General features: G+C 36.6%; 2 protein-coding genes across 2 annotated transcripts; one reads left to right on the top strand and one right to left on the bottom strand.

Moving 5' to 3' along the window:
• Nucleotides 1-595: 595 nt before the first annotated feature.
• Nucleotides 596-1,477, bottom strand: LOC141686484 (uncharacterized). Its single transcript, XM_074491518.1, has 2 exons — nucleotides 1,138-1,477; nucleotides 596-942 (listed from the first exon to the last, which is right to left on the bottom strand). Exons 1-2 carry the CDS (start codon nucleotides 1,475-1,477, stop codon nucleotides 596-598), a joined length of 687 nt encoding a protein of 228 aa, XP_074347619.1.
• Nucleotides 1,478-15,557: 14,080 nt separating this feature from the next.
• Nucleotides 15,558-16,262, top strand: LOC141686483 (uncharacterized). The gene has a single exon (XM_074491517.1). It carries the CDS (start codon nucleotides 15,558-15,560, stop codon nucleotides 16,260-16,262), a length of 705 nt encoding a protein of 234 aa, XP_074347618.1.
• The last annotated feature ends 2,513 nt before the right edge of the window (nucleotides 16,263-18,775 follow it).

The raw sequence follows: 18,775 nt of genomic DNA, 5'->3' as shown, positions 1-18,775 counted from the left end.
CATAAATTGAAATTAACTAAAACTGAAATATTATAATAATTAATAAGCTCGTTTTAATATATGTAAATAAAATTTGTTATTTCATAAAATAATATGACAAAGCAAAGTGACTCAGAATAAAAAATAATTCAAACAACTAAATCCACGAAGTAAAGTACTTAATGCAAAAACAAAACAAAAACGTAATATAAATAAATGAAATTTCTTCCATTCACATTAATAAAAATAGAAAAGAACTCATTTTATTCACATGAATAAAATACAAATAATATAATTTGAACCGTTGGATTTGATACCAATAAATAATATCACAAAGTAGAGTGACTTATATGAAACAATTAAAAAAATCTTGAACAACTTAAAGCACAAAGTAGAATGACCTAATTGTAAAAATAAATAATTTAACAAAAAATTAAAGGGCTGTTAAACAACAAGTCATTGACTATGTCAAAAAAAATAAAATTTGTTACTGATTAGAAATTTGAATCATTAATTAACATAATTTAATTATTTTATTAAAGTCAAAAACTGAAATGGACTAAAATTTAAAAATGACATCATAGAATAAGTTTTTTTTTTAGGAAATGTTATTTTATTATTCCAAAGACTCATTCGAGATACAAGATTGAACATTAACTGGGATAGATCCCCAGTCAAACACACGATCAGGGTACATACGAGACACGTGAGCTAATTCATGTGCCGACATATTCGCAAACCGTTTAATGAAATACAACCTTACATTGTTTAACTCGCGGACCAAAGTTCTACACTCCATTATCACCTTTCCAAGTCTGGATCGCAGAGATGTAGCACTTCTGATCAACTGAATAACTACTAAGCAATCTGACTCAGTAGTGGTAGTTTTCTCCGTCCATTCCTTAGCCCAACTCAATACTTCTTTAATTGCCAAAGCTTCAGTTAAAGTTGGGTTCATTACCTCTGAAAAACATGTAGTTTTAGCCGATAACATATGACCTGCATGGTTCCGCACCACCAATCCTATTCCTGAAGCTCTCTGGTTCTCAAAGACTGCTGCATCCACATTGATCTTTACTTCATCTTGCTGTGGCTTTGCCCATTAGATTGCACCATCCCCTACAATAGGAGGTCAAAGAGGTGCCCCAGTATACCTACCCTGAGCTGTCGTCCATTGTGAAAGATACTCCCATGCCTTAGCAATAATTTTCATCGAGTTCCAGCTTTTATTACTCCACACCAAATCATTTCTGGCTCTCCAAATAGACCAGCACAAGGTGATGATCTTTGCAGTAGCTTGTTTCGGTTGTCCTGATAAGTTTCTCTCCAGCCACTCAGCAAATTCCATTGTCTCATTCGTGCTAATATTAGGATTATGGATTTGCCAACACAGAGTTGCAGCCTTACATTGCACCAAACTGTGAAAAACTGATTCAGCCTCTTCATGACAAACCAGACAAATATTGTCGATTTGAACATGCTTAGTCTGCAAGAGCATCTTAGTTGGTAAGCAGTACGAGATCGCATTCCACGAACCTTCCACAAACTCTTCCAAATGAAATTATTATTAGCTGCATTCCACGAACCTTTCTGTTCCTGTAGAAGCTTGTACACACTTCTTACTGAATACTGCCCAGAGTTTTTCATCTTCCAGTACAAAGTATCTTTATTCAGATCTCGTTCCACCCTCGTGTTTGCAATTTAGTGCTGATCTCTTGTGTCAAAAATATCTTTAATGATCTCCATATCCTATTATTTAGTCCCAGTACGAAATAGAGAGGCCACTCTTTGATTTAACAACGATGGTGAATTAGTAGAAATATAAGGATTATCAACATTATTCAGCCAAGGTTGTCCAATGATTTGTATCCAAGTCCAAGAGTGACATAAATTATTACCCTAAACTAAATTTTAACACATCTTGAATAATTAAGTATTTCAACAATATTCTAATGACTTATAATATTTATCAATAAGACACTACTTTACATGCCCTATATTAGTTTTATCTATAAAATATTTGTTACCCTCCTTTTTTAATATCACATTTTTCCCATATTTTTTATTTTCCTCCCATTATTATTTGAATATATAATTATTTTAATAATAAGCCACAAATATAAGTTATGTTGTTGGAGTTGATATGAAAAAAATCATCTCTTAAGTCACTAGAATACTATATTTATAATGTTTATAGGGTATTTATTAGGATATCCTTACACTTGTGTTATATATATTTGATAATGTCATGTCTAATGTGTTTCATGTTTAGTTTGCAGATCTTAACTAACAGGAAATATATGTACTTAACTAAAATCAACATTTACTGGAAGTCAGGACTTAAGGATATCAGTACTTAAATTATCAGGAGATATTTATCAGAAGATAATATCAGGACTTAAAGGAAATGTTCAGATAAGGAAGGCGGCTGATTGATTGAAGAGAAGATCGAGACAAACGTAAGAAGAGATATGCATGAAGAAGGAATTCTATGAAGAATAGAATACTTGGAAGAAAAGATATCTGATTGATATATTTTAGGAAGCAGAATTATATTCCATATCAATTAGCGATTATCTTGTAACTGTGTAGTATATATACACAGACATAGGGTTTACACTATATGTGTTATCAATCTCGAGAACATTATTCTAATAACCCTAGCAGCTCTCGTGATAAGTTGTTCATCACTGAGAGAGGACAGTTCCATATTGTAACAGAGTTTATTGTGTTAAATAAAATCTGTTTTATGTTACTTGAGTTCTTATATTCGATTTGATTGTAGTAAACACTGTATTCAACCCCCTTCTACAGTGTGTGTGACCTAACAAGTGGTATCAGAGCTATCTGTTAACACACAAACAGTTTAAGATCCAAAAAAATCATGTCTGAAGCAGAAACTCCAACCAAGCCCACCAAAACTGAAGAACCTCCAAAGACTCAAATCCATAGTCAATATGAGGCTATTAGAGTTCCCATACTGAAACCATCTGAATATCCCATATGGAAGGTGAGGATGACTATGTTTCTGGAAGCTACAGATTCAGAATATCTTGACAGAATCAATGAAGGACCTCACAAGCCAACCAAACTCGCAGTTGCAGTTGCAGGTGAAGCAGCAAAGTATGTACCAAAGGAGAAGAGTGATTACACTGCTGAAGATATCGCATCAATTGCTAAGGATGCTAAGGTACGACACTTGTTGCATAGTGCCATTGATAATGTAATGTCAAACAGGGTAATAAAATGCAAAACTGCAAATGAGATATGGGATGCCTTGGAGACAAGATGTCAGGGAACCGATTCGATTAAGAAGAACAGGAAGGCTATACTCACTCAAGAGTATGAACACTTTGACTCTAAGACTAATGAGTCATTGACTGATTTATATGACAGATTTGTCAAACTCTTGAATGATTTGTCACTAGTTTACAAGGAGTATGATCTTGAAGATTCAAACCTTAAATTCCTGTTAGCTCTTCCTGAAAGTTGGGATTTAAAGGCCACAATTATAAGAGACAACTACAATCTTGAAGAAACTACTCTTGATGAAATTTATGGGATGCTCAAGACTCATGAACTTGAGATGGAACAAAGAAGCAAGAGGAAAGGAGGAAAGTCAAGGATAGTTGCTCTTAAGGCCGAGAAAGAATCTCCCAAAGCAGCTATCTCAAGGAAAGGCAAGGAAAAATCGCTCATCACAAAGTCTGATACTGAGTCATCAAGTTCTGATAGTGATGATGACTCAGAAACTGAAAGCTTGCCTGAGATGGATGCTGATGAAGAGATGATGAAGCTGTGTGCTCTTATGGTGAAAGGAACCACAAGGATTGCATACAGGAAATTCAGAAAGGGAAAGAAGTTTTCCAGGAAAGGTGCAAGTTCTGATAAGAAGAGTTTCAGAAAAGCTGAAGGCAAAGGAGGGAAGTCTGACAGAGGAGATTACTCAAATGTCAAATGCTACAACTGTGGTGAGAAAGGCCACATTTCTCCTGATTGCAAGAAAGTGAAGAGTGACAAAGGCAAGACACTGGTCACAAAGCAGAAAAACTGGACAGACACTTCAGATTCTGAAAGTGAGGAGAACTATGCCTTGATGGCAAATGTTGATAGCAATTCCGATGCTGCTGAGTTAAAGGTATCTCAAACTACTTATGCCTTTCATACTGATGATATTAATGAGTTGAGAAGATATCTTAAAACCATGTTTATTAGTTATAGAGATCAAACTTTAACATGTGAAAGATTAACTTCTGAAAATCTTGTTTGTAAAAAGAGGAATGATTATTTAGAAAAAGAGTTAGTCATGTTCCATCAAACTCAGAAAGATAGAGATGATGCTTTCTATGTTAGGGATGAAGTACTTAAAATGAATGAATCTCTAAAAACTGAGTTAGAAAAGGAAAGAGAGATTATCAGGACTTGGACTAACTCTGGCAGAACAACTCAGAATCTGTTAAGTAGTGGAAACTGGAAAGAGGGCTTAGGTTATGGAGATGATAAGAATAATAAGGGAACTGTAGAAATTGAGCCTATAGTTGTTAAACAAAAGCCAAAGATAAAACCTGTTAAGTTTGTAGCTGTAAAGTCTGATACTGAGAAATCAGAAGTTAAAGAGGAATTAACTTCTGACAAACTAAAACAGGAAAAATCAACTGAAGTTAACATAGGCTTAATGACTAAGAAGCAGCTTAAGTACAAGCTGAAAGATGTTAAAAATGTAAACAAGGTAAAGTCACCTAGGAAAAATAGGAATGGAAAGGAAGGTGTAAAAAAAGCAATGATTATAAGCCTATTCCTAATGCTCCTAGAAAAAACATGTCATAACTGTGGAAGTTCTAACCATCTGGCTTCTTTTTGCAGGAAGAATAAGAACATAAACTCCTTAGCTTCAAAGTCAGGAGTTAAGAGTCAGTCTGTTAGATATAGGCCACAAAATCCTTGTTTTTATTGTGGTAGTTTATGGCATTCCATTTATACTTGTAAGGAATATCATAGTCTGTACTATGATTATTATCAAATAAAACCTTCTTTAAAGAAAGTTAGCATTGTTCCTTCTAGTGTAAGTCATGATTCAAAGTCTGATAGTGTAACTTCTGATAAAAAAAATGTTAACATAAACTTTGATGCTAAATACGCTACAAATGTTAACAAACTTAATAAGGCCAAAGGATCCAAACAAGTCTGGGTCCTTAAAACTAATAATTCTAAAAATTTAAATTCTGAAGAATCCAATTCGGAGAGCATACTTTCAGGGGGAGCATCAGAAGATGTTGATGAAGATGGCATGGATCATGGGAGAGTATCCAGTTCTAGAGAAAACCTTCCATCTGCAAGGAAGTGGACTAAATCACATACACCTGATTTAATTATTGGAAATCCTGATGCAGGTGTCAGAACTAGAACAGCTACTTCAAACGAATGTCTTTATAATTCCTTTCTCTCTCAGACTGAACCAAAGAAAGTGGAAGAAGCTCTTCAAGATGCTGATTTATTGAAAGCAATGCAGGAAGAGTTAACTGAATTTGAAAGAAACAAAGTCTGGACCCTAGTGCCAAGACCAAAGAACAGATCTGTTGTTGGTACAAAGTGGGTATTCAGAAACAAAACTGATAGTGATGGCATAATTACAAGGAATAAAGCAAGGTTGGTTACAAAAGGATATTCTCAACAAGAGGGAATTGATTATGATGAAACATTTGCACCAGTTGCTAGATTGGAAGCCATAAGGATATTTTTGGCTTATGCTGCTCACAAAAAGTTTACTGTCTTTCAAATGGATGTGAAATTTTTCAATGGAGAATTGGAAGAGGAAGTGTATGTTGAACAACCTTCAGGCTTTGTAGATCCTAAATATCCAAATCATGTCTACAGGCTTGATAAAGCACTTTATGGCCTTAAGCAAGCTCCAAGAGCATGGTATGAGACTTTAGCTCAGTTTCTTCTGGAAAGTGGATTTAACAGAGGAACTATAGACAAAACACTGTTCTACCTCAACCATGGAAATGACTTACTTTTGATTCAGATATATGTTGATGATATCATCTTTGGTTCTACAAATGACAGACTTTGCAAGAAGATTGCTAAACTGATGCAGTCAAGATATCAAATGAGTATGATGGGAGAACTTAGCTATTTTATGGGCCTTCAAGTCAAGCAGAATGAAGAAGACACTTTTATTTGTCAAACCAAGTACACCGGAAACTTGCTGATAAAATTTGGAATGCAAGATTGTTCAAGTGCATCCACTCCCATGACCACTGCAATAAAACTGGATAAGGAACTGGTAAATCAGTAGATATTACTGATTATAGAGGTATGATTGGCTCTTTACTCTATCTAACTGCTAGTAGACCTGATATCATGTATGCTACCTGTCTTTGTGCAAGATTTCAAGCAGATCCAAGAGAACCTCACTTAACAGTTGTGAAAAGAATATTCAAGTATCTTAAGGGAACAGCTGATCTGGGATTGTGGTATCCCAGAGAATCAGATTTTAAACTAATAGGTTACTCAGATGCATATTTTGCAGGTTGTAAAATTGACAGGAAAAGCACAAGTGGAAGCTGCCAATTTCTTGGAGGCAGATTGGTTTCTTGGTTTAGCAAGAAACAAAAGTCAATTTCCACATCAACTGCAGAAGCAGAGTACATTGCTGCAGGAAGCTGTTGTGCACAGATTCTTTGGATGAAGAATCAATTACTGGATTATGGGTTAACATATTTTAAAATCCCTATTCACTGTGATAATCAAAGTGCTATTGCTATGACAGGTAATCCAGTTCAACACTCAATGACAAAGCACATCAGCATTAGGTACCACTTCATACGGGAACATGTGGATGAAGGTACAGTGGAATTGCACTTTGTTCCAACAGATCAACAACTAGCAGATATCTTCACAAAACCACTATGTGAAGCTACTTTTACAAGATTGGTAAATGAACTTGGAATGGTTTCAGGTTCTTTCTCTAAATCTGCTTAGCTTTTGTTCTGCTGCATCAGAATTTATGATCAGTATTTACAGATATTACTATCTTTGTGTATTATGTGTTTAATTGAAAATTGCTTAAGTACTGATTGTTGTCTGATATGAATTTCTAAACTCTGATAGTGATATGACTGTTTTTGTGACTATTCAATCCTATGAGGATAACTGTGCTAGATGCTGACCTAGTAGTCTTTAATATACTAGAGATCCCATGTTAGAAGTAATTATTTATGTGGAAATCTATTGACACGAGCAAATTCTGATATTGAGCTTAGTTAAGTTTACTTTATCTATCTTATTACTAAGTCAAAAACTAAAATAATGCTTTTCATCTGTTAAGTTCTGATCTACTGAATGTACTAAGTGCTGATAAACCTCACTTATCAAAAGAAAAAGGAAAAGAACAAGGAATTAAAATCAGGTACTCCTTTGAGATCTAGAGTAAAAAAAATGTGGAAGGGACGACCCAGGTGCATTGCTGGTATTAAGTAATATGCATCAGAAAAATAAATAATTATTTTTCTTGGTGATTTTTCACACTCTATGATTACTGGAGAAATACTCTAATAATAGCATAAATTCTGATAAGCAGTCGTGACTCACTTACACTGAGAAGCCACTGTAAAATGGAATTTCAAAAGATGCATAAAATAAGCACAAAACAGTTGAGGTGGACTCATGCATGAACTCATTCAATAGTAGGCTTCAGAATAATGACAGATTTTAAGCAAAGTTCTTAGTTATGCCTTATTTCTAAGATGTATTGCAGTGAATCAGACTTTACTCTTTGTCTGATATTTAACTTAATGCACACACTTACACTCCATATGAATGATGAAAATTACTGTGGTTGTTTTAGATGAACAGTTTATGTGTCAGATTGCATAAATTATGAGGACAAGTTATGATGGAAGTTCTGATGATTAAGTTCTGAAGAACCGACATCAGAATTTGTGTGAAGAATTGCAGAGATAGGCATTCATTTTTCGAGTTAAGAAATCATGTTCTGATGACTGTTAAGTTCTGATATAAGTCTAAGTGCTGATATTAAATTCTGATCCTTTACTTGACTTATTTATGGTTAAACTCTGAAACAGTCTTATTTTAAATCAGAATATGTTCGGGTGAGATATTAACAGTCAATACACTTAGGGTTAGTGGTACACGTCCATGCACAGTAATGTTTACTTGTTTCTTGTGCGCATTAAACCCTGTTTTACACTTCCAATGGCTGTTTTTATTCTCCTCAGTCTAGGGAGACGAGGTAGAATTATTTCTACCTGTCAGCATTAAATTTTTCTTGCGTCTCCTGACATTCTATTGCCTATATAAACCAACAATTCATTCCAGCCAGTACATCTCTCATTTACACTCAAACTCTCAAACTCATTTCTTCTTCACTCATCACAATCATGGATAATTACAACTCAGCTCTGAACTATGATACTTTCTCTCTCACCATGAGCTGTCCAGCATGGCAGCAGGAATGACATGTTACTGCCATTTCTGATGAGGTTTGGGACTCTGTTCCCCAAAAGGTTCTGACAGACCTCTTGTTCTTCTATATGGATTACCATCGCCATGTTGAGCGACTGGAAGAAGAACGGTTGGAAGCTCTTCGACAGCAGGAGCGAATCATTCGTCTCGCTGTTCTTTTTGTTGAAAGTAGGAATAAGAAATAAGAATTGTATCTTAGGACAATCTTGTAATTTTGTGCTGAAATTTCAATTTCATGAATGTATTTTCTCAATATATTAATGAAATTTTATATTTTTGTAAGATTTTATCTCTGAGTTGTTTGAAATTCTTATATAAGTTTAAATCCTGATTTACCCATATTCCGATGTCCGTTTTTATATCTGATACAAATCAAGTTCTGATTCTGACGTGGCAGTACCTGTTTACTTGATTTATTTATTTTGGTCATTCTCTCACTTAGTGTATTTATACAGAATATTGGTCTCGCAGTAAAAATAATTTTTTAAGTGGGAACAGTTTAAATTTTAAATTAAAACTGAACTACCTTAATTAATGGGATTACTTGGTAAGTGGAACGGTTTTTCCTTGAAAAACTGCATGTGATAAGTAATGATTACTGTTTTCCCGTGCCCATTAATTATTCTTTACTACTGCATGTCTGACAGGTGTCCAACAGTTACTTTTTCTACCGTGTATAAGTAAAAGAGAGAGACGATTGTAAAATCTTTTATTTACTTTCACACTTTATCTCTCTTTCTTTACTTCTATTCTCTCTCATCTCCTGACGTTTTTTTTTTCATACAGACATTTATCAAATTTTCAATTTTTCTCAATTTCTCAATTTTTCTCATGGCACCTAAGGATTTGATTATAGATGGAGCCAAGTTTGTACCCAACAACTATGCTGCAATCTTAAACCATGATGAAGCTCCATCTGATTTGCACTTTGTGCAAGATCTTCTAGCACACAGTGAGATTGGGTATGCATTGATCCAACCTCAAGTCATTTCCAGCCAACAAGTTCTGACGTTTTGGCGGACTGGGCATTTTGATAATGGTGGTGCTACTGGTACTCCAAGTATTATTTTTGAAGTAAATGATGTTGAGCATGTGGTAACTCCTGGAGCAGTTCGTAAAGCTCTACACTTACCAGAAAGTTGCGTTTTCTCAACACCGGAGGAACCCGTTCTACAGCAGCTCATGGCCAATTTGGGGTATGAGAAGAGTTTGGCCAAGCTTGGACAGTTGAAAAGAGCACATATCAGAAAGGAATGGAGCTTTTTCTTTGACTGCATCACTAAAGCATTCGGCAATAAGTGTTCCAACTTTGATGCCATTCCTATTATGAGTCAGCACATCGGGTATGCTATTATTCACCAAACCCATTTTGATTTTGCAAGTGCTGTGCTAGGCTTTATAGGGGATAGGATGACAGAGGATAGGAATGTAGTATACTTTGCTAGATTCTGTCAGCTTATATATACTTTTTGCCGTGCTAATGAACCTCAACCAGCCAGTTCTTTACTTCCACCCTTTAAACTTGCAAAATGGGCTTTTAATGACTTGGTAAATGCTGACCTTAAGAAAAAGGTGGTTAGACCCTTACAGATACCTCAGTCTGTAAAACAGATCTTGGTAAAAGCTGATCCTCTAACCTACAAATCTGTTTACCCTAATATACAACCCACCAGCACATCCCAGACACCACAACAACCATCAGAACATACCACACATACATCTCAACCTACTCAACCCTCTATCAGAACACATCTCAAACCTTCACAGATAACTCAACCTTCATCATCAGCACATACTGTGAAGCCTTCATCTTCCAAGCCCAAGAGGACAAAGACTATACCTCAGATACCACAGAAGAGAAGGAGGATTGTTCTGAGAGATGAGTCAGACAGTGAGGAACAGGTTCCTGTATCAGAACCTGTTATCGCAGAAGCTGAGAAGGTCCCTTCTCAGAAAGATACTGGAATTGGGGGATCTAAGCTTCTCAAAAGGATTAGAAGAATGTCTTATGCTGAAACTCCCAAGGAATCTCCATTTCAAAGAAAAGAAAGAAACAGAGAGCTCACAGGCCAGTTTCAGATGATGAGGAAGCAGCAGCTAAGGAAGGAGATCAGGAATCTTTGATCTCACAAGAGCCAGAAATTGCTGAAGCTACTGCTACAGATAAAGCATCTACACCACCCGTGTCTCCTGTACAAGAACCAGTATCTACTGCAGACCCATGCACAAGTGCTGAAATTGATATTCACAACCTGGTTGTGCCTGAGGTTCTCTACTTAGAAGCTCCTCCAGCTCAAATTAATCCATCAACAACACCAGTTCCTGATGCTACTGATACTACAGAATTGTCTAAAACACCTTCTCTGTATCTAGACATTGAAGATCATACTATAGGTGAGCATCAGAATATGGCCGTTGATCAGAACTTGGAAGCAGATCAACACTTAGAGGATGATGTTGAAGCCTCCATAGCCTCTCATACTGTTCTTTTATCAGAGGATGCTGAATCTGTAAGTTCTGATGCTGCAAATGCTGATGATACTGGTGATGCTGCTATAAATGAAGATGCTACTGCAGCGGGTCCATCAGGACATGCACATCAACAAACTGTTCATAAAAGTGAGATAGTCAAGAAGTTTGTTACAGGGGAAGCACCAGTACCTTGGAGTGAAACTCCCAGAGGACAGGAGTGGACTAAGGAGTGGAACACAATTACTTTTGTTCCTTCTCAATCGATTCTTGCTGAACACTTGGCAAAAGCTGATGAGATGCTAATTAATGATGATTTCAAGATACAACTTCGAGTCACTGCATTGAGTACTAGACATCTTCAAGGTCTACATTCAACAACTCATGCAGAGGTGCATAAAATTCAGGAAGAATTGCTCAAGAAAGAAATGACTAAGAAAATTGACAAGAAAACTTTTTTCCAACCTACCTTTGACAGAGTTGCTTACATTGAGAAGACCCAAGAGAAGCAACAGTCTCAAATTGATGAAACTTTGAAAAATCAAGCTTCTCAGCAATCTCAACTCGATGAGATCCAATCCTCAGTGGATTTGCTTGTCTCTCTTCTTTTACCTGCTGATGCCAAAAAGGGGGAGAAAGTACTTAAGTCCAAATGCAAAACTGTTAAGATACTGAAGGGGAAGGATGATGAAAAAGATGACCAGGGAAACTCTGGAATGGGTGGAGGTCATAGTCAAGATATAGGTCTCTCATCAAGAAGAGCTGAAGCTACAAGTCATAGAACAAGTTCTGATACTGGAAAAAGAATTACTTCTGATACTAGTAAAAGGATAAGTTCTGATGAACTTTTGGATCTTGATGAAGAAATTTCAAGACAGTTATTTCTAAAAGAAAATCCAGGAATGGACCTTGAGAATCTAAAGGAAGAAGAAGCTAGACTTAAGTTGGAAAAAGTCAACTCCAAATCTGAAGCTTCTGTTGATGAAAAGAAACTTCCTAAGGTTAAAGGCATTGTGATAAGAGAAAGGATAAATCCTGAGGCAATCAAGGCCAAATCACAAATGGAGATAGATCCAAGGTCCAAGGGCAAAGAAAAAGTTGGTGAACCTATAAAGGTTTATGTGCCTCCTGTAGATGAAGAAATTTATGTTGAAGATGCTGATCTTACTCTGACTTCAAGAATTATTTCTAAGACAACCTCTGACATGACTCAAGTTGTTCAGAGTCAAGATTTAGCTAGTTCTGATATGACTGTGAAGCAAGCAACCTATGACATAGCTCAAGTTGGCTTGATATCAGAAGATAAATTAAAAGGTAAATTAACCTCTGACATTGCTCATGTTAAACCTACTGCAAGTCTCCTACCATGATTCACTAAAGCCAAATAAACTCAACCTTTGAATACTGCAACAAGTGGTTTTGAAGCAAGGGTTGTTACTGGAAAGGAAGCAAAAGATAAATCTGGGTTGGGTAGTTCAAGAGAGAAAAGAGTAAGCAACACTACCGATGATCCAACTTCCTTGAGTGAACCAGGTGTTGGAGCAACTCCTGAAAGATTGAACCTATTGGAATCTGTACAAATGGTTTATCATACAATCCTGAAAGAATATGTCATGTTATATTTTATGACAGATGGAAGAGTATACCATATTAGGCAGAGAGATATACCACTGAAGTATTATGAGGAACTAGAACATGTATTATTTTTACTTCAGGTAAAGAACAAATTTACAGACAGTGCTGCAGATTATTTGAAGTCTCAGATTCAAAGGCAGAAGAAGCTCTACTCTTTAAAGTCTGACAGCTCATATTGTCCTAAGTACAGAGATCACAAGGGTGATATTGTCGAGATGAAGCTTAATACTGCAGAGATCAAAACTTATCTTGGTATTAAGGGGCTTGAGTTCAATCTAGAGTCTGACAAAGCATATGTCATCAGACTAGATCAGGAGCTGAGAAAAGAAAAAATTAATGATCTCAGATATGCTATCTTTCAAACTGGTGAAGATACTACAGAGCTTAAAGATGCTAAAAGGAGGATGATTGATGAACTCAAATATGCTGAGAGATGTTTGTTAAAGAACTATCTCAGAACAACTCCTGACATCAGAGAGATCACTAATTGAAGCCAAGTTGAGATCTACAACTAATCGAGTTCTGATGTGTATATAGACTAAAAGTTGTTATCAGAAGATAAAGTTGGTAAAGCTTTAAGGACTGTAAGTTGTAGTTATCTAGTTATATTCTCATGCATTTGTACTTAATGTTTTTGACATCATCAAATATCTAATTGAACTTGTATATTATGCTAATTTACAAGTTGGGGGAGATTGTTAGATATATTTGATAATGTCATGTCTAATGTGTTTCATGTTTAGTTTTCAGATCTTAACTAACAGGAAATATCTGTATTTAACTGAAATCAGCATTTACTGGAAGTCAGGACTTAAGGATATCAGTACTTAAATTATCAGGAGATATTTATCAGAAGATAATATCAGGACTTAAAGGAAATGTTCAGATAAGGAAGACGGCTGATTGATTGAAGAGAAGATCGAGACAAACGTAAGAAGAGATATGCATGAAGAAGGAATTCTATGAAGAATATAATACTTGGAAGAAAAGATATCCGATTGATATATTTTAGGAAGCAGAATTATATTCCATATCAATTAGCGATTATCTTGTAATTGTGTAGTATATAAACACAGACATAGGGTTTATACTATATGTGTTATCAATCTCGAGAACATTATTCTAATAACCCTAGCAACTCTCGTGATAAGTTGTTCATCACTGAGAGAGGACAGTTCCATATTGTAACAGAGTTTATTGTGTTGAATAAAATCTGTTTTCTGTTACTTGAGTTCTTATATTCGATTTGATTGTAGTAAACACTGTATTTAACCCCCTTCTACAGTGTGTGTGACCTAACAACTTGCTCTAATAGAAGTTACTAAATACACATCTTCTTCCTCAATTAAAAAGTTTTTATCAACCTGAATTACCTCATCTAAACGCGCTTGTGTCAAATCAAATTCCCCCGAAACCATTAAACCCTAAACCCCCAAAATAGAAACACCTTAAACACTCTTTTTAAACGAACTCAACCACTAAATTGATCTAATTTGCGAGATTTTCAAATCTAATTGAGTGTTGATTTGTTTGTTGGTATCAGTTTCTCTGTTTATAGCGATGTAAGTTTCCAATTTCTTCACTTTTTTGTGTCTTTTTTTCTCTTTTTAATTGGGTTATGTATGTGATTCCTCTCTATCAAAATTAAAATTAAGTAAAAAAGTCTTGTCATCTGACATGTTAGACTCTGTGAGATTATAATCTCTTCGTTTATTTTGGTGCAAGTTATTGTTTTGATTATATTGTTCATTCGTCGTACTCTTTGTCTTCTCTATGGATAAACAACAAACATACATGCAAGAAATGGAGGAGGCTTTTGCAGCGATCCAAATAGAGGAGGAAGAACATGGCGGACTCTGCTATGAAAATACAAACGATGGATTAAGCGAGATCGATACAAGGTGGTGTCTGGTTGGACGTTTTCTTACTGACTCTCATATAGATTTCCAAGCCATGCAGCATAAGATGACATCTCTATGGCATCCGGGAAGAGGATTGTATGTTAAATAACTGGATTATAACAGGTTTCTTTTCCGGTTCTATCATGAAATGGATATCAGGAGAGTCATGGAAGGGAGACCCTGGTCGTTTGGCCGTTTTCATCTGGTAATGGAACGATTAAAAGATGGAGACAACCCTAGAACACTGGAGATTAATAAGATTGATTTATGGGTTCAACTACACGGTATGTCTGCAGGATTCATGTCACAATGAGTGGCTATTGATATTGGTAACTACATTGGTACATATGTTGATGGAGATCCCAATAATTTTATGGGAGTCTGGAGAGAGTACCTAAGGATTCTAGTAACTTTGTCACTAGATAATTTTGTGAGATCCCAATGAAGCTCAAGAAATCAGAAAAAGAATGGTGTTGGGCTAATTTCTAGTATGAAGCTATTCCCACCTTTTGTTTCATTTACGGAATGATCGGTCATGGTGAAAGGTTTTGTGACATAGTTTTTGATACTCCAATGGAGAAAATCGAGAAACCATATGGAGTCTGGCTTCGTGCAGATTCAAGGAGGAAAACCCATACGATGGGATCAAAGTGGCTTCATGCTGGTGGTGCTTCTCAGGCGAATAATTCTGGGGGGGAGAGGCGATGTAACCGCAGATACGCACAATCTCGTAAAATATGTGTTGGTCCAACAAACTAGCGACAGTTACGGTTCACAAGGAAACATGACAACTCGGGGAGAAATGGAAGGTGAAATCACTGAAATGTTGGGGAAGATAAATCATAATATCCCTAGTCAGATATTCATACAAAATTCAAGTTTAAGTTTGGAGGGAAACACTAATGGGCCGGATACTGCTGAGTTAAATGTTTTGGACTCAAAAAGACGTAGAATGGACCTTGTCCATAATACTGTTACACTTACAAATCAGGCCCACGACACGAGTATGGAGATACTGATGACAGATTCTACTGAACCAAAAAAGAGATTATTGGCGGGTGCTGCTTCGCAGACCCGCCAGTCATCATGAATGCACTAGCTTGGAACTGCCAGGGTCTGGGTTCACCTGGAAAGATTCAGTTCCTTCAAGAAGTAACCCGTAGTGAGAAGCCGTCGTTTGTCTTTCTTTCTGAAACTATAAGTCGTTATGAGAAAATGGAAAAGCTATGTAGTAAGCTAGGGTTTGAAGGTTTTATTGTTGTTGAGCCTCAAGGGAAAAGTGGAGGAATTGCTCTATTCTGGAAAAATGCAGAGGTTGTGAACCTGTTAAGTTTTTCTCGTTCCCACATTGATATTTCTGTATACAGGGCGGGATCAAAAAGATGGCATTTGGCAGGTATCTATGGAGAGCCTGCGAGGACACAAAGGTTTAAAACATGGGAGATTTTAAAGAACTTATCTCGTGATCCAAATCTACCTTGGTGTGTAATTGGAGATATCAACAATGTTACATCTCAAACAGATAAGAAGGGTGGTCCTCCATACCCAAATCATCTTATTGAGGGATTTAATGACTGTCTTCACGAAGCTAATCTTCATGACCTTGATATAATAGGTCACCAGTTTACATGGGAAAAAAGACGAAACACGGATCATTGGGTGGAGATCAGACTGGATCGGGTGTTAGCAAATACGCAGTGGTTAAATGTTTTTGATATGGCTAAAGTCTACAATTTGCAGGGCTCCCCATCAGACCATAGCCCGCTGCTATTAGTCCGGAAATGCAGTTGAGAAGAAATAAGAGAAGGCCATTTCGGTTTGAGAACGCTTGGCTTACCGAACCAATGTGCTCTCAAATCATTAAAGATTGTTGGGAAGAGGAGGAAGACATTACTATTCTTCAAAAACTGAGTAAGTGTGCAGAGAGTTTGAATGTATGGGGAAAAGAAATTACAGGTTCTTTTAGTAGTCATCTCAAGCATTGCAAAGCCAAGCTAAAGTTGCTGCGAGGTAAACGTGATGCATGGTCTGTTGCAGAGTCTGAGAACACTAGACAACAGTTGTTCTTAGTGCTCGATCAGAAGGAAATCTTCTGGAGGCAAAGATCTAAACAACTCTGGTTACAAGCAGGGGAGAAGAACACTAAGCATTTTCATGCTTCTTGTAAAAAGAGGAAACACAATAATCATATTCAAAAACTCAAGAATGCAGATGGAGCTTGGGTTGACTGGGACTGTGGTTTGCAAGATTTGATTAGGGAGTATTTTCAGCACTTATTTACTGAGGAGCAGACTCATAGTGAGATGGTGTTAAACTGTATCTCAAAAAATGTATCGGAGCAACAGAATTCAGAGCTGCTAAACACTGTGACCGATAAGGAAGTGAAAGATGTTGTGTTTCATATGCACCCAGATAAAGCGCCGGGACCAGATGGCATGACCCCGACTTTTTTCCAGAAAAATTGGAATACATTAGGTGAGGAAGTAATGCAAATGGTAAGGGGTTTTTTTGCGACAGGGGTTCTCATGGAAGGTATTAATATTACTAATATTGTTCTTATCCCTAAAAAGAGAAACCTGTCTATGCTGTCAGAGTTGAGACCTATTGTTTTGTGCAATGTGGTGATGAAAATAATTACTAAAGTAATCGCAAATCGTCTCAAGTGTGTGCTGGATTCGGTGATCTCAGACACTCAGAGTGCTTTCTTGCCGGGCAGATTAATTACTGACAATATCATGATCTCCTTTGAGGTCATGCATTATCTGAAAAGGAAGAAATTTGGCAAAGATAGTTTTATGGCTCTTAAGTTGGATATGTCCAAGGCGTACGATCGCATCGAATGGAAGTTCCTGCAAGAAATGCTTTTTCGAATGGGTTTCGATAGTTGGTGGACTCATCATGTTTTACAATGTGTGTGAACAGTTGACTATACCATTATTCATGGCGAGCACAAAATAGGTCCAATTAAGCCAAGTCGTGGCCTACGACAAGGAGATCCTCTATCTCCTTACCTCTTCATTATCTGTGCTGAAGGTCTGACTAGGTTGATTAGGCAGTATGAAACTACAAAATGGTTGAATGGGATAAAAATTTGCAGGAAAGCCCCGTCCATCAGTCACATGCTATTTGCTGATGATAACTATGTTTACTGCAAGGCAGAGTCAGAAGAAGCGATGAAGGTGTTAGAGTTATTGTCGATATATGAAAAAGCTTCAGGCCAACGAGTTAATAGAGGTAAATCCACTGTTTGCTTTAGTGCAAATGTTATTCCATATAACAAAGAGGAGCTCTGTCAGGTGCTTAAAATTCCTGAGGCAGATAATTCTTCAAAGTACCTGGGTTTACCAAATCTGTTAGGTAGGAACAAGACTGCAATCTTTTGCTACTTGAAGGACAAAGTCAATGCCAGTATCCATAGCTGGAATGAAAAGAAAGTGTCTAAACCAGCAAAAGAAATCCTTATTAAAATGGTGGCTCAAACCCTACCTTCTTATGCCATGAATATCTTTCTTCTCCCGTTAGAGCTTGTTCGTGACATGGAAAAAGCAATGGCAAAGTTTTTTTGGAATACTTCACAGAAAAACAACTCTAAAATCACATGGATGGCCTGGGAAAGAATGTCCCGTCACAAGCATGCCGGTGGGTTAAGTTTTAAAAGCTTACGAGATGTAAACCTTTCGATGTTGGGGAAACAATGATGGCGTTTTATTATTAATCCAGAAAGTCTGGTGGCCCAAACTTATAAAGCTATATACTTTGCCAACACAGAATTTATAGAAGCAAAGCTGGGGAGCAGTCCTAGTTTTATCTGGCGAAGTATCATGGAAGCGAGACAGGTGATTTCTTCAGGGCCGTGTTGGAGGATTGACACAGGCATGGAGATACAAATCATTGGACAACCTTGGCTGAATAATGTTGATAATCCTTATATTTCTACTAATTAACCATCGTTGTTAAATCAAATAGTGGCCTCTCTATTTCGTACACGGACTAAAGAATGGGATATGGAGATCATTAAAGATATTTTTGACATAAGAGATCATCACTATATTGCAAACACGAGGGTGGAACAAGATATGAATAAAGATACTTTGTACTGGAAGATGGAAAACTCTGGGCAGTATTCAGTAAGAAGTGCGTACAAGTTTCTACAGGAACAAAAAGGTTCGTGGAATGCAGTTAATAATAATTTCATTTGGAAGAGTTTGTGGAAGATTAAGGCTCCTCCAAAGGCTCTAAATTTAGTTTGGCGAGCGATCTCGTACTGCTAACCAACTAAGATGCTCTTGCAGACTAAGCATGTT

Source organism: Apium graveolens, chromosome 9 (assembly GCF_009905375.1).
Source record: "Apium graveolens cultivar Ventura chromosome 9, ASM990537v1, whole genome shotgun sequence".
NCBI lineage: Eukaryota > Viridiplantae > Streptophyta > Magnoliopsida > Apiales > Apiaceae > Apium > Apium graveolens.
This window is presented reverse-complemented; position numbering and strand designations above follow the sequence as displayed.